The sequence below is a fragment of the Artemia sp. Qi Xiang Cuo genome, chromosome 21 (genome assembly GCF_049724085.1).
Source record: "Artemia sp. Qi Xiang Cuo chromosome 21, ASM4972408v1, whole genome shotgun sequence".
NCBI classification, from domain to species: Eukaryota; Metazoa; Arthropoda; class Branchiopoda; order Anostraca; family Artemiidae; genus Artemia; species Artemia sp. Qi Xiang Cuo.
In genome coordinates this window covers 23,291,642-23,306,967 of record NC_142814.1, presented here as the reverse complement: position 1 = coordinate 23,306,967, position 15,326 = coordinate 23,291,642, and the positions used below count along the sequence as shown (strand labels likewise).

The 15,326-nt window shown below is 35.8% G+C and overlaps 1 protein-coding gene across 1 annotated transcript in view; it reads right to left on the bottom strand.

The window, feature by feature from the left end:
* LOC148939355 (angiotensin-converting enzyme-like) overlaps positions 1-15,326 on the bottom strand; it is a 402,696-nt gene that overhangs the window by 261,074 nt on the left and 126,296 nt on the right. Inside the window, exon 12 of the mRNA XM_089107028.1 lies at positions 4,468-4,590. Coding sequence (XP_088963154.1) covers positions 4,468-4,590 — 123 coding nt within the window. The remainder of the gene's footprint in view (positions 1-4,467; positions 4,591-15,326) is intronic.

Here is a 15,326-nt window from a genome sequence, read left to right as displayed (position 1 = left end):
AACTATTGGTTTCAGACAACATTCACCTACGAAATACTAGAAAACCTTAGCTCAGAAAAGCCTGAAATAGCAAACTACACATCCCAAATCATAATGTTCTGACAACACATACCTATGAAAGGCTAAGAAACCTAGCTCAGAAAAGTCGAAAATAGCAAACTACACATCCCAAATCATAGGTTTCAGACACCACACACCTATGAAAGACTAAGAAATTCAACTCAGAAAAGCCCTAAATAGTTATTTACATATCCCAAATCATAAGTTACAGACAGTATTCACCTACAAAATACTAAGAGTCCTTAGCTCAGAAAAGTTTGAAATAGCCAACTACTCATCCCAAACTCGAAGTTTCAGACAAAAAACACCTATGAGTGACTAAGAAACCTAGCTCTGAAAAGTCCAAAAAGCAAACTACACCTCCCAAATCATAATTTTCTGAAAGGACACACATATGATAGGCTAAGAAATCTAGCTCAGAAAAGTCAAAAATAGCAAATTAACCATCCCAAATCATAGGTTTCAGTCAACACACACCTACGAATGGCTAAGAAATCCAGCTCAGACAAGTAAAAAAAATATCAACCCACACATCCAAAAACATAGGTTTCAGACACCACACACCTACGAAAGACTAAGAAATCCGGTTATGAAAAGTCTTAAATAGCAAATTACAGATCCCAAATCATAGGTTTCAGACAACAAACACCTATGAACGTCTAAGAAACCTAGCTCAGAAAAGTCAAAAATAGCAAACTAGTCATCCCAAACAATAGGTTTCAGACAACAAACACCTATGAAAGGCTCAGAAATCCAGCTCAGAAAAGTCAAAAGTAGCAATCCACCCATCCCAAATCATAGGTTTCATAGAACACACGCCTATGAAAGAGTAAGAAATCCAGCTCAGAAAAGTCAAAAATAGCAAACTACATATCCCAAATCATCGGTTTCAGTCGACACACACCAACGAAAGACTAAGAAACATAGCTCAGAAAATTCAAAAATATCAAACTATTCATCCCAAACTATTTGTTTCAGACAACATTCAACTACGAAATACTATAAAACCTTATCTCAGAAAAGCCTGAAATATCAAACTATACATCCCAAATCATAATTTTCTGACAACACATACCTATCAAAGGCTAAGAAATCCAGCTCAGAAAAGTCGAAAATAGCCAACTACACATCCCAAATCATAGGTTTCAGACACCACTCACCTATGAAAGACTAAGAAATCCAACTCAGAAAAGTCAAAAATAACAAACTACATATCCCAAATCATAAGTTTCACTCAACACACATCGACGAAAGGCTAAGAAACCTAGCTCATAAAAGCCTGAAATAGCAAACTACTCATCCCAAACTATTGGTTTCAGACAACATTCACCTAGGAAATACTAGGAAACCTTAGCTCAGAAAAGCCTGAAGTAGCAAACTACACATCCCAAATCTTAGGTTTCAGACAACTCACATCAACGAACGACGGGTGCTCGGGGAGAGCGTTTGAGGTTGTGTGGGTCCCTTGAGGGTCGGTGGTCCTGTGGGAGCTCGGGGGGACCTTTGGGGACGGGGGTATGGGCTTTGGGTTCCGGGGATGGCATTTGGGGGTCTGGGTGGGCCTTTGGGGCGCGGGGCGGGCGTTTGGGTGCCCGGGGGACATTTGGGGACGGGTGGTGGGCCTTGGGGACCCGGTTGGTCTTTGGGGCGCTGGTTGTGCCTTTGGGGGGCCCGGGGAGGGCATTTGGGGGTCTGGGTGGGCCTTTGGGGCGCCGGTGGCCCTTTGGGAGCTTGGGGGGCCTTTGAGTGTCCGGGGGGACAGTTGGGAGCCTGGGGGACATTTGGGGCCTGGGGATGGCCTTTGGGGGTCTGGGTGGGCCTTTGGAGGACCGGTGGAGGGTCTTTGGGAGTTTGGGGGGCTTTGAGGACCGGGGGCTTCCTTTGGGGTTGGGGTAGGAGGATTGGAACCCTTTGGGGTTGGGTTAGAGGACCTCACAACACTGTTCAAATGAAACTTGTGTATTATAACGACCACACTCAAATTCTCTTCTAAAATCTCTTCAAAAATCTTCTTTTAAAATGTCTCTATCTGTTTCGCCGAAATAGTTCCATAACCTGTCTAAAACGGTTTCGCCCAAATTATCCCTAAACGTAAATTCAACGTGTTCCTTTGTTATTGGCATCTCTGTGCTAACGCATTTCAAATTAATATGAAACCTTTTCGCGCGCTAAAACAATTCATCGCTAAGATGTTTCTTGCCTAATTGTTTCCATGGCCTTTGGTTATTAATATCCTTTGGAGTTCGACCAGTAGAACTGTTCCCGAGGCAAAGACATTAATGATTTGGATCTATTCCTGGAGAAATGTTTCTAGGCGAAAATTTTAAAAAGTCTGACAGATGATGTCATTGATTGATTGATCTGTCAAGAAATGGGAAATTAATTTGTTGTTTCTAAGGGGAATTATTGATTCACGATAGGTGATTTCAGGTCGACAGCACAGGTGTCCTGACTCGTGACTACACCACGTGGTTTATGGTTTTCACAGTGAGAAAGTTCCTGTTTTTCAAATTTTCACTGACAAAAACCATCAAACATCCATAATTTGATGTTGACATCCGAGACAAACATCAAATAAATCGAACAACACACATATCCATCCATGAAAACAACCATAAATGTGACAAAATTCATGGTTTTTCAAGTGAGAAAATTCTTGTTTTTTCATTCTCACTGAGAAAACCATAAAACAGACATGAATTGCTGTTGACATCCATAAATGTGACAAAGTTCATGTTTTTCAAATTCTCACTGACAAAAACCATAAAACATCCATAATTTGATGTTGACATCCGAGGAAAACATCAAATAAATCGAACAACACACATATCCATCCATGAAAACAACCATAAATGTGACAAAATTCATGGTTTTTCAAGTGGGAAAATTCCTGTTTTTCATTCTCACTGAGAAAACCATAAACCACGTGGTGATCGTCGCGCAGGTACCCCCTCCTCTACTTCTGTAATTCTGTATTTGGTGATAATCCTTGATCTGAAAAGCAATCTCGAAGAAGAAAATAGGGGAGGATTTCGTAAGGGTCCACCCAGTCACTCTTAGTCCTTTTTTTGAAACATGAGAGCTTTTAAAGAAATTGTCTATGGAAAAATACTCTGAATAATATTGTTTAAACAGTTTGGCAACACCGTGGACTATAGAAAATTATATTGGTAGCCTGTTGGATGTATTTTATAAAAATCCAGAAGAGACGGATAATTGGATTGAATTACTTCTATTTGACTTGAAAAAATTCTTCCATCTAAATTGATTTAAGGGAGGCATTTTTAGAGGCAAGAGCACTTCGTAAATTTTGTTTTCCACCGGTTCAAGGTGTTTATCCCCCCTGAAAATCCCCCCGGAAAATATTCCCCGTGGAAAATATCCCCCTGATAAAAATACCCCCTGGAAAATACCCCCTGCTGAAAATACCCCCCCCCCCAGAAAATATTCAACCCACCGGAAAATGAGATTTTCCAAATTTTATAATTTCATTTGAGTTGTTGTTTTTTTACTTTGTTGAAAAGTGAGAGAAATTTACACAACATAAGTATGTAAAAACTTAGAAAAAAAAACCTCTAATCCACTTTTGTTGAAAAGACTTCTATATGAACTTCTGCGGTTTTTGGCTCTAGCGGGCGCCAAATTAAAAAAAAATTAAAAAGGAAAAAAATATGGGTTGAAAAATCATCAAAATTAAGCTAAACCATATGGCCACAAAAAGTTCAAGAAGGTTTATCTCCTTTGAAAGCATAGCTGGCTTTGTGAGCCAACAAATTCTTATTGTTTAAGTTTTTACGGACGAAAGCATTGTCAAATTCAACGAGTTAGTTTATCTTATATTCAAAGTATAAAACTACCAGAAATCACCACTAATAAATAAATGAAACCCAAAACGAACAGAAATTACAATATATAACCTAGTCAAATTCAAAACGAGCAAAAATTAATAGGAGTTGGGCTGACAATCCCATGTCAACCTCCATGACTTTCCCGTCTCAAAAGACAAGAGATAATGTACAAATCCGAAGAAGCACAAATAGGACATTAGCCCTAACTGTTAGGCCTACTCTTAAGCTTCGTTAAAATTCAATTACCCCTCTTATTAAATGCTCAGATAGCATAAGTTAGGAGACCCTCTTCCAGCTTTTTTATCCCGATATTTTAGGGCCCTTCTCTCACCGATAAAAAACTGTGCTCAGAGCAATTAAAGGCGAAAGGTTGGTTGAGGTATGATAGCCCCTTTTGGGATATATACAAATGAAAAAAATTCTCAATTTTCTTTCCCATCTACCTGCTATCGGCAACTGCTTTCCGCTTGGAAAAAAAAATTAAAATGTATAAGCATAACTTTAAGTCCTCTATTATATTGTAATGCATGAAAAATGATAAGAAGGGAATTTCACCTGCCTTAACTTAGATCCAGCTTCCAAGTTTCCATTGAAGTCACACCTAAATAAATGCCCGGGATGGTTTGAAGTACTGCACATTGCATCATAGAACTGGAATTGTAAGATGAAACTGACGAAATACCTATAAAATAATAAAGTATTCTAGAAATCAAGCCAATGAAGAGCTGAAACATTTTATTAGTATTTCTTTAGGTAAATCAGGTTGGTACAAAAGATACAAAATCTGTCTAATTCTCTTGAGGTACGCCCTGTAACGAAATTTTCGTGACACAGCAGTAATTTATATTATATTATATATTATTTATATTAGTAATTTATATGTTATTTACAATTGAAACAGAGAGTAAGTTTTCAAACATAGGAAAAGAATATATTAAATCTAGCAAACATACACTGTGGTCTATAAATCCACACGTGGCTATCCTTAAAGAAAAAGGGATTTGGTGGCACACTTCTGGTGAAGTTAGTTTGAAGGTAGTTTTTAGGGCAACCAATGGTGCTAATTTTGGATATTGGGACAAACTGGATCGCAACCGTGTAGAACTAGTAAATTTCTGCCTATAAGCCCAAAATAAACCTACAAGGATATCGTTACACAATTTATGTTCTGAACCACTGAAATTGAAAGCAAATTAAAACAAACTGTATATATTCTGAACCCAAAGATGACTAATTTTAGTTTTTTTTACGTTAAGACAAATGTAGTACAGCTTAGGGGTATCCAACTCCAAAAAATGTTGCATTTTTCAAGCATTTCTAGTTATTTTTATTATAAAGTATTTCTGGTTATTATGTTATAAAAATCATAGTTATTTTTATCTACATACTAGTAGTAACCCAAAAAAAGTTTCTATGACATGCCCTCTCCAGTTTCTATGACACACCTTCCCTTTTCCTATAGGATTTCTATGACAAGCCCTCTGACGTCACACCCTTGCACCTATGCAATCTGGTCAGCTGTTTCCAGCCCTTCGCACCTGTTTCTAGTTGGTGTCATTCCCACCCTTGGCAAGAGTCCAGACATAATAACCTGGAAAGTGGTCGGTATAATAGAAAATTAACAAGTGAAGCTCCTAACCCCTGATTCAAACCCCTTTGTTTTTCTATGACACACCCCTCTGAACTCCAATGACGTCATACGACTTACCCCGTTTCAAACGGTTGGATATGTACTTTGTGACAGGTAAACACTGTCACGTAACACTTTTTTTGGCCGAAACCCTCAAAGCGTTTTTTCCATTAACTTAATGACGATACACACTTTATGTAAGGTCAGCGCATCTTACGCATTGATAGCTCATCCATCACTGCCAGATAATACCATTCTGACATTTTTTGCCACAAAAGCCTCAAGACATTCTCTTTTTTCGACGATTCACTTTTCGCTCGAAACAACTTTCATATTTTTTCTTTTTTTTCTAGAGTTCTTGACCCCACCAGGACTCGAAAGGTCATTCCCTTCCAATGGTACAGCGCCCCAAGCAAATCGGCCATGCAATTATTTCCAGTATTTTATATCTGGAACCAAATTCCGAAATTGACCTATTGCGTGACAGCTAAGATTCCCCATCTTTTGGCAATCGTTAGAATGATGCGATACTCTCCAAATTTGATACACCTCAGGAGGCGTTTGCTCTAAATCTATTTATAAGCATAAAACAAAAATTTATAGTTTCTTTGCTTGGGTTATTAGATTTCACACTATCGCGAAAATACGACCCCCTCCCCCTCTAGCATGCAATACCGGAGGAATAATGTTGATGTTATAAGCACATTTAAGACATATTAAGAGATTTTAAGGAATATATCCATTTCTTTTAGTAGCTGTTATATTTTCACCTTTTCCATGGGAAAGAATTCTTAATGTCTCCACCCTAACTTTTAAGCTGTAGTTCACCTCACAATGACATTAAATGACTCCTCCCCCCACCCCTGACAAGAAATCATCTCCACCAAGAAATTTTTCAGGCATTTCTTATTAAATATTATGTCTTTAAATCCCGTGATTCAAGTTTTTTTTGCAACCCAAGCCAATCATAATGCCCCACAAAATACTCCACGCCCATGTAACACCGCCCCCCACCCCCTGGGTGATCTGATATTAATGATATATTTAAACCATATTAAGAGGTATTATTGAAAGACTTTTAACAAAATGCCCCGTTTCATTGAATATTCTTAGATTTCACTCCCCCTCTAGCAAAAAATCCATTTAACACCTCCTACATTATCTTTAAGCTGTAGAGTATACTAGTCAATGACAATGCATGCCACGTTGGTAAATTATGGATGATATTAAACACCCCCCTGACATCGCTACATCTCCCCAAAACATCTTTCAGGCATTCCCTAATAAAAATTATGCCTTTAAATCCCGTGATTCTAAATCTTGATGCCCCACAAAACACTCGACACCACCATGGCATCACCCCCATCCATCACGGTACGGCATCATACCCCCACCCTGTCGGATTGCTTAATATTAGTGGTATATTAAAACCATATTAAGAGGTATTATTGAAAGACTTTTAAGGGAACACCTTTTTTTCATTGAGATAAATTTATGGATATCTAAAAAAACCCTAAAAATAGATTCCACCCTTTATCTAGCAATCATTTTCAGAGGGCGCCTTGATAATAAATGCAATTTTTAGACATTATTGTAGCTTATAAAACAGTTAAATATATAAACAATAACATGTGTAATTTACGAAAAGATGAGTGGAGAGGACTCCAGTGGGAGGAGGGTGTCTGTGGAGAGAGGAGCCCTGTCTTTCTGTCACCAGCTCAGATCTGCCTTTTTATCTAGTCTTTTAGGTTTATTTATTTTTTTTCCTTCCGCAAACCGGTAATTTGCTAGAGTTTTATTTAATGTCTTCTTATTTATTTTTAGCCTGCAGCGGGACTACGTCCACTAAGTTACCTGCATGCTCGCTGGTCGCTCCAAGGGCGTATCCAGCCCACCGAACTGTTTATTTCAGTCCTTATGCAACCCAGGGCACATTTTGCAGCAAAAATATCAAAACACTCAAAGATGAGAAAATTCTATTTCGAGAAAATTCTTGTTCCCACCCATCCAGAGCGCTGCAGGGAAGTTTGGTAAGTGCCTAATCATTTTGGGGACGAAATCCGGGCTTCAGCTAAGAGATAAAGGAGGTTAAAAAATGGTCTTGCTCGAGATAATTTAAAAAGTAGTAATAATAGGGAAATTATCATTGAGTTTCTACGACAACCCTTACACGTCATATCCTCCCTGTTTCTATAGTTCAGCTGGCAAGATTCTCACCATTGTCAAGATTCGCACCCTGGCAAGATTCAAGCCATGGCAAGTTCCCCAACCCTTGCGGACCACCCGAGATTCCACACATTCTATTATTTCTTCTGTATTGCCAAGATTCCCAGCGATTTTGGTGCATTGTTTTTCTGGAAGATTCCCAGGATTTCCCTGACCAAGTATAATATGATTTCCAATAGTGTATCTTGCAAGCTAGACTAAAAAGACCCCGTGGAGGTCCAGCACAGCACACACACACGCCTGCTGCGTATTAACAGCGAAGTATATGTTAAGAAAAGATACCTAATGGGAGAGCTTGGAAGATCATCTTGCGAGAAGGGTAGATACCCAAACCATTAAAAAATATACTTATGGCCCAGAGCGGAATGGCGCTACGACACGTTTTCACACTAGCACAAGCCCTCCACATGATACCTGCCCTCGACCCCTAGGACATTTTCAACCTATTTCACCCCGAAAATAAACTTCTGGAATCACATTAAACAATATATTTTTGAAAACAGAGAGCCCCCTTTCTTTACTGTTATTCGATACTCTAAGCATTTCACTTCACAATGTTACACTATTACTGCCCCTGTGACATACCTCTGTCATCGCCCCATCTCCCCCAAAACACTTTTCAGACATTTTTTGTTAAAATTTTTGCTTAAAGTGATTCATTTGGGTTTTCGCAGGCAATTCACGCCACAGAGTATTTAAAAAACTTCTTTGGTTTTACTTCTCTTGGTAATGATTTTACAGGTTGACCGCGATATCTACACTTTACCAATGATTTCTACGCTGGTTTTGATTTCTAGGCTTACCCGTGATTTGTATAGTTTGCTTTTGTTTTTTTATGAAATTGTCAGGGTTTCAATGTTTTGATAACGTTTGCATAGAAGTTGACCGTGATTTCTAGACTTTAATCACAATTTCGATGGTATGGTCTTACACACAATAACCAACACACACACACAAAAACACACACACACAAACACAAAAACACACACATACACACAAACACAAACACACACACAAATACACACACACACACACAAACACACACACACACACACACACAAACAAACACACACAAAAACAAAAATAAACACACAAACACACAAACACACACACACACACACAAACAAACAAAAACACGCAAAAACACACACACACACATAGAAACGAAAAAAAACAGACACACACAAACAAACACACACACTTTCTTAGAAGTAACAATTTGTTTCGTTTATGATAACCTGTTTTCCGTCAGAAGTAGCAAGTTTTCCTTAAAAGTAACAAATTTTCTCAACGAAAAAACAACATTTTTTCTTAATACTTAATACACACCACACACACACACGCACATACACACACACAAACGCACTCGCACGCACACGCACACTCACACACGCAAACACACACACGCAAACACACACACACACACACACTCAAACACACACACACACACTAAAAATCACACAAACACTTTCTTAGAAGTAACAATTTTTTCGTTTATGATAACATCTTTTCTGTCAGAAGTAGCAAGTTTTCCTTAACACTAACAAATTTTCGCAACAAAAAAACAACATTTTTTCTTAATACTAACAAACTGGTACTTTCTAAACAGTAACAGTTACAATTTTCAGTAACAGTTTTCTTAACAGTAAAAAATTTTCTAATAGCACCATCTTTCCCATCAAAGATAACAAATTTTACTTAAAAGTAACAATTTTTGTCAATGATAACAAGTTTTCTGTTAGAAGTAGAAGGGTTTCAACCAAAGATAACAAATTTTTTCATAGAAGTATCAATTTTTTTCGTTTATGATAACAAGTTTTCTGTCAGAAGTAGCAAATTTTCCTTAAACACTAACAAATTTTCTCATCGAAGTAGCAACTTTATTTTTTATACAAATAAAGTTTTACTTAACACTATCAAATTCCTCCTAGATATAACAAGAATTTTCTTAACCGTAACAAATTTTATTGAATAGCACCAGCCTTTCCCGTCAATGATAAAAAATTTATCTTAAAAGTATCAATTTTTCGTCAATGATAACAAGTTATCTCTTAGAAGTAATAAGTTTTCTGTCGAAGATACCAAATTTTTCCATAGAAGTAACATTTTTTTCGTTATAATAACAATTTTTCGGCCAGAAGTAGCAAGTATTCCTTAACACTAATAAATATTCTCTTTGAAGCATCAACTTTTTTCATTGATACTAACAAGCTTTTACCTAAAACAATTAAATTTATCTTAGAAGTAACCGGTATTTTTCTTAACTGTAACAAATGTCTTCTAATAGCACCAAGATTTCCGTCAAAGATATTAAATTATCATAGAAGTAACAATTTTTTGTCAGCGATAACAAGTTATCTGTTGGAAGTAACAAGTTATCCGTCAAACATACCAAATTTGTTCATAGAAGTATGAATTTTTTGTTTATGATAACAAGTTTTCTGGCAGAAGTAGCAAGTTTTCATTAATACTAACAAATCTTCTTTCCGAAGCAACAACTTTTCCATAACACTATCATACTTTTACCTAAAACTATCAAATTTCTCTTAGAAGTAACAGTTTTTTTCTTAGCAGTAACAAATTTCTTCTAATAGCACCAAATTTTCAGTTAAGGATAACAAATTTCTCATAGATCTAACAATTTTTCGTCAGTGATAACAAGCTATCTGTTAGAAGTAAAAGCTTTTCTGTCAAAAAAACCAAATTTTCTTAGAAGTAACAATTTTCGTTATTATAACAAGATTTCTACCAGAAATAGCTAATTATCCTTTTCAATAACAAATTCTCTCTTCGAAGTAACAACTTTTTTCATTCATATTAAAAAAATTTTACATAACACTATCAAATTTTTCTTACAAGTAATAGTTTTGTTTCTTAACAGTAACAAATTTCTTCTAATAGCACCAATTTTTTCGTCAAAGATAACAAATTTCTCTTAGAAGTAATAATTTTTCGCCAGTGATAACGCGATTTCTGCTAGATCTAGCAAGTTGACCCGCAAAGTAAAAAAATTTTTTTTGAAGTAAAAGTTTTATCGTTAATGTTTACAATTTTTCTGCCAGAGATAGCAAGTTATCCTTAACGCTTATAAATTTTTCTCATCGAAGTAACAACTTTTTCCTTAATGCTAACAAACTTCTACTCAACACACTCAAATTTCTCGTAGGAGTAACTGTTTTTTTCTTAGTAGTAACATATTTTCTTCTAATAGCACCAAGTTTTCCTGCCAAAGATAAAATTTCTCATAGAAGAAACAATTTGTCGTCAGTAATAATAAGTTATCTGTTAGAAGTAACAAGTTTTCTGTCAAGAACACAAAATTTTTCTTACAAGAAACAATTTTACCGTTATGATAACAAGTTTTCATTAACACTAAAAAATTTTCTTTTCGAAGTAACAGCTTTTTTCCTCAATACAAAAAAACATTTACCTAACACTATCAGATTACTCTTACAAGTAACAATTTTTTCGTTTATGATAACAAGTTTTCTGTCAGAAGTAGCAAGTTATCCTTAACATTATCAAATTTTCTCATCACACATGAGTGCTCATGTTAACCTAAGTGAGATGAACCTAACTTAAACGTGCAGAAATATAACTTTGACAGAAAACTTGCTACTCCTGACAGAAAGCTTGTTATCACTGACGAAAATTTTTTACTTCTAGCAGAAATTTGTTGTCTTTGACGGAAAACTAGGTGTTATTAGAAAAAATTGTTACTGCTAAGAAAAAAATCCTGTTAATTCTAGGAGAAGTTTGATAGTGCTAAGTAAAAGTTTTGTTAAAGAAAAAGTTGTTACTTCGATGATAAAATTTGATAGTGTTAAGGATAACTTTCTACTTCTGACAGAAGCCTTGTTATCATAAAAGAAACAATTGATGAAAATTGACTTCTAACAGAAAACTTGTTATCATTGACGAAAAGTTTTTACTTTTAAGATAAATTTGTTATCATTGACGGGAAAGGTTGGTGCTATTAGAAAAAATTTGTTACTGTTAAGAAAACACTTTTTATTTTTAGGAGAAATTTGATAGTGTTAAGTAAATTTTGTTAGTTTTAAGAAACATTTGTTATCTTTGATGGAAAGGTTGGTGCTATTAGATAAATTTGTTACTGTTAAGAAAAAACTTGTTAGTTCTAAGAAAGAAATTTTATAGTGTTAAGTAAGAGTTTGTTAGTACTAAGAAAAATGTTGCTACTTCGATGACAAAATTTGTTAATGTTAAGGATAACTTGCTACTTCTGAAAGAAAACTTGTTATACTAAATGAAAAAATTGTTACTTCTAAGAGAAATTTGATAGTGTTAGGTAAATGTTTGTTAGTATTGAGGAAAAAAGTTGTTACTTCGAAGAGAAAATTTGTTAGTGTTAAGGAAAATTTGTTATCATAACGATAAAATTGTTACTTGTAAGAAAAATTTGGTGTTCTTGACAGAAAACTTGTTAATTCTAACAGATAACTTGTTATCACTGACCAAAAATTGTTAATTCTATGAGAAATTTTTTGCTGTTAAGACAAAATCCTTTACTTCTAAGAGAAATTTTATGGTGTTAGGTAAAATAATGTTAGTATTAAGGAAAAAAAGTTGTTACTTCGAAGAAAAAATTTGAACCCCATTTGAAAATGGAAAAAAATATTGTTGTTATGTGTGTAAGCTGAATGCTAAGCCATGGACATGGGCTAGATTGGGACCCCATGTGAAAATGAAAAAAAAAATTGTTGGTATGTGTATAGCGAATGCGTACATGGTTACCGCTAGGGAAACAGTCTAACCATTGAGGGTTTTAGGTATCCGTGAATAAGTTCTAGGGTGAGAGTGAAAGTTAGGAGAATTTTTGGAGGTGCCCACCTCACCTGCCCCTGAGCCAGAGACTCAGCTGAGCAAGACATGGCTAATTGTAGACAGAGAAAAGCCAAGACAGATAGTCCAAGTAATTGAGAGGCAAGTGTCGCGAATGTTTTTTTCAAAATAACTCTTCTTTTTACCTCAATTTGAGATTCGCTTAATTTTGAACATTTTTGTCTGTCCGTAATCTTGAGTACTATATTCTTTGAAGGAGTTAAATATACTCCAGCTATACCTGTGACACGGTTGTTGGAACATCATGCAGGTACATGCTGGCTGTTTTAGTTACGACGCTTAGTGACGAGCATCAGATTCAAATATAAAATGAAGCAAGTAGTGCTACATCTAATACATTTTACTACTTTGTGATGAGTGATGTGCCACCTACTTCGTGACTTTGTGATGAGTGACTCAACTCAATAGTTACCAAGATTCTAAGAATCAGAATATTGATACTAACACATACATAAAAGAATGGCTTATTATGCTGATTACAAAACACAAGATTCGTGTTACGCATCAAAAGCTACCAGCACGAAATAATTTGCCTGATTTTCGAAAAAGGGTTTAAACTCCCCAAAAGTCAAGGGATCTTGATGAAAATCACACCGTCAAATTTAGCGTGTCAGAAAACCCTACTGTAGAGGATTCAAGCTCTCATCTGCTAAAATGTGGTATTTTATCTTTTTTGCCAGAAGAAAGATAACGGATGGGTGTTTATTATTCTTTTTTCTCTTTTTTTTTGTTTGTGCGTTTGTTTGTTTTTTCTCAGAATTGGTTGAATTTTATCAGTGGTCCTAGAAAATTGAAAGAGAGAAATTAAAATTTTAACGGAAATTAAAATTTCTAGTGCCCTTTTTAAATGACCAAAATTTTGGATGGCCACAAGCCCCCCTCTTACGCCCCTTTTTCCTGAAAGCCGTCCGATAAAATTTTGAGATAGTCTTTTTGTTCAGCATTATTTAAAAATCCAATAAATATGTCTTTTGGGATGACCTGACCCATTACCGTCCCCAGGGAAAGTTCTGTAAGTTATGTTTTCCCATTGTTTACTTATAGTATTTACTATTGGGAAGTACACAGACAATATTTAGGGAGATGGGTAAATTTTCTGCTGGGGGGATTTTCCATGGGGATAATTTCGCATGGGAAGGAAAGTATGCGGGAGTTGAGCTTTCAGGGGAAATTTCGCACTTCAGAAATTTGCCAGAATTCCTATACAAATTTCTCTTATTTACCTTACTTTCTCTTTGCCGACTCAATTTTACATTAGGAGATTTTAAGGTTAATTTTCCAAAGAAAATTTTCACCGGATTGAAATTGTCAGAAGGATGTATTAATTAATTTATTTATTTTTAACCCACAAATGAACATCAGAAATGACACTGCGGAGTAAATACAAAAGAAAAAAATAACAATATCAATACGAAAACAAACAAAAAACAACAAAAATACAATTTAATCAATATCACGATGAAAAAAGCAAACTAGGGGGTCGGTGACAGAAACAACATTACAAGTATTCGTAGTCATATTAGAAGCCAGGCTGACCAGTCGCGCACAAGCATCAATGACACCATAACGGGATACAATATTTCTCTTTCTGAAACGGCCGGGTAAATACATCAGATATTTACAGTATCTAATGTAACCCCTTCTAAATCTCAGTAAATCTTTTTTTCTCAGCAGGTGGTGTAATCCAGATAGGAAATTTATTCCTGGAGAGCAAAAACTATTATAAAGCCGAGCTAGGCCCTTACGGTTATAACGCCCTCTATTTAGAGATATCTTATCACATGACACACGAATACTTTTTAATGCATTAGTAACCAACTCGGAGCAAGTTTCAGAAATAGACGGGCAAAACGATTTACCAAGCCGCTTAATATTATCCAAACAAGGTAATAAAATCGAACCAAGGTTTAGTGGAGATTCAAAAGTTCTACTATTAAAGCGCATAAACTCACACTTTCCCATATTAACAGAAAGGCCAATATCACTAAGTATAGAAAACAGCTGATAGAAATTCAGAGCCAACCCTCGACGAGAAAAACTAACTAAACTAAAAGAACATCGTCGGCATATGCAATATAACTTAAACCGATATCACGAAAAAACACAGTAGGAGATAGATGTTTTAAACAAGTAGCGAGGACACATTTAAATATACAAGGAGATAAAACACCACCCTGTCTAACACCTTTCCTAACAGCTACCAAATCAGAAATATGTGACATCCACTTAATACGCATATCAGTTGCTATCAAAGTATAAACACATACTGAACAAGTACTGACAGAACCTATCCTCTCCACACAAAAAAGTGACCCATTGTCCGCGTCTCCGGAGACGATTCCATACCTATGTGAACTTCCGTAGGTGATTATACTTGTTCCGTAAAAGCTCTATTAAATTTAATTTATTGGCTCGCAGCGATTAAGTAGCACAACATTTTCCCTCTAGAGGCGCTGAGGTATGTGGGGTCACTTTTGGAGAGTTTTGACTGTACTTGTTCAGTAGATGATTATACTTTGGCTGCTATTCAGTCTCTGACCTGTTAAGACATAGTTATTCTTTTAAAAGGACTAAATCTCAGTTTTCGAACAAGTATGAATAAAAAGAATTATATTCGGAATTAATTAGAGACTAAACTTCATTTTATCCTAAACCCCGAGAATGACTAGGAGAATATGCCCCGAATTGTCGCTTCAGGA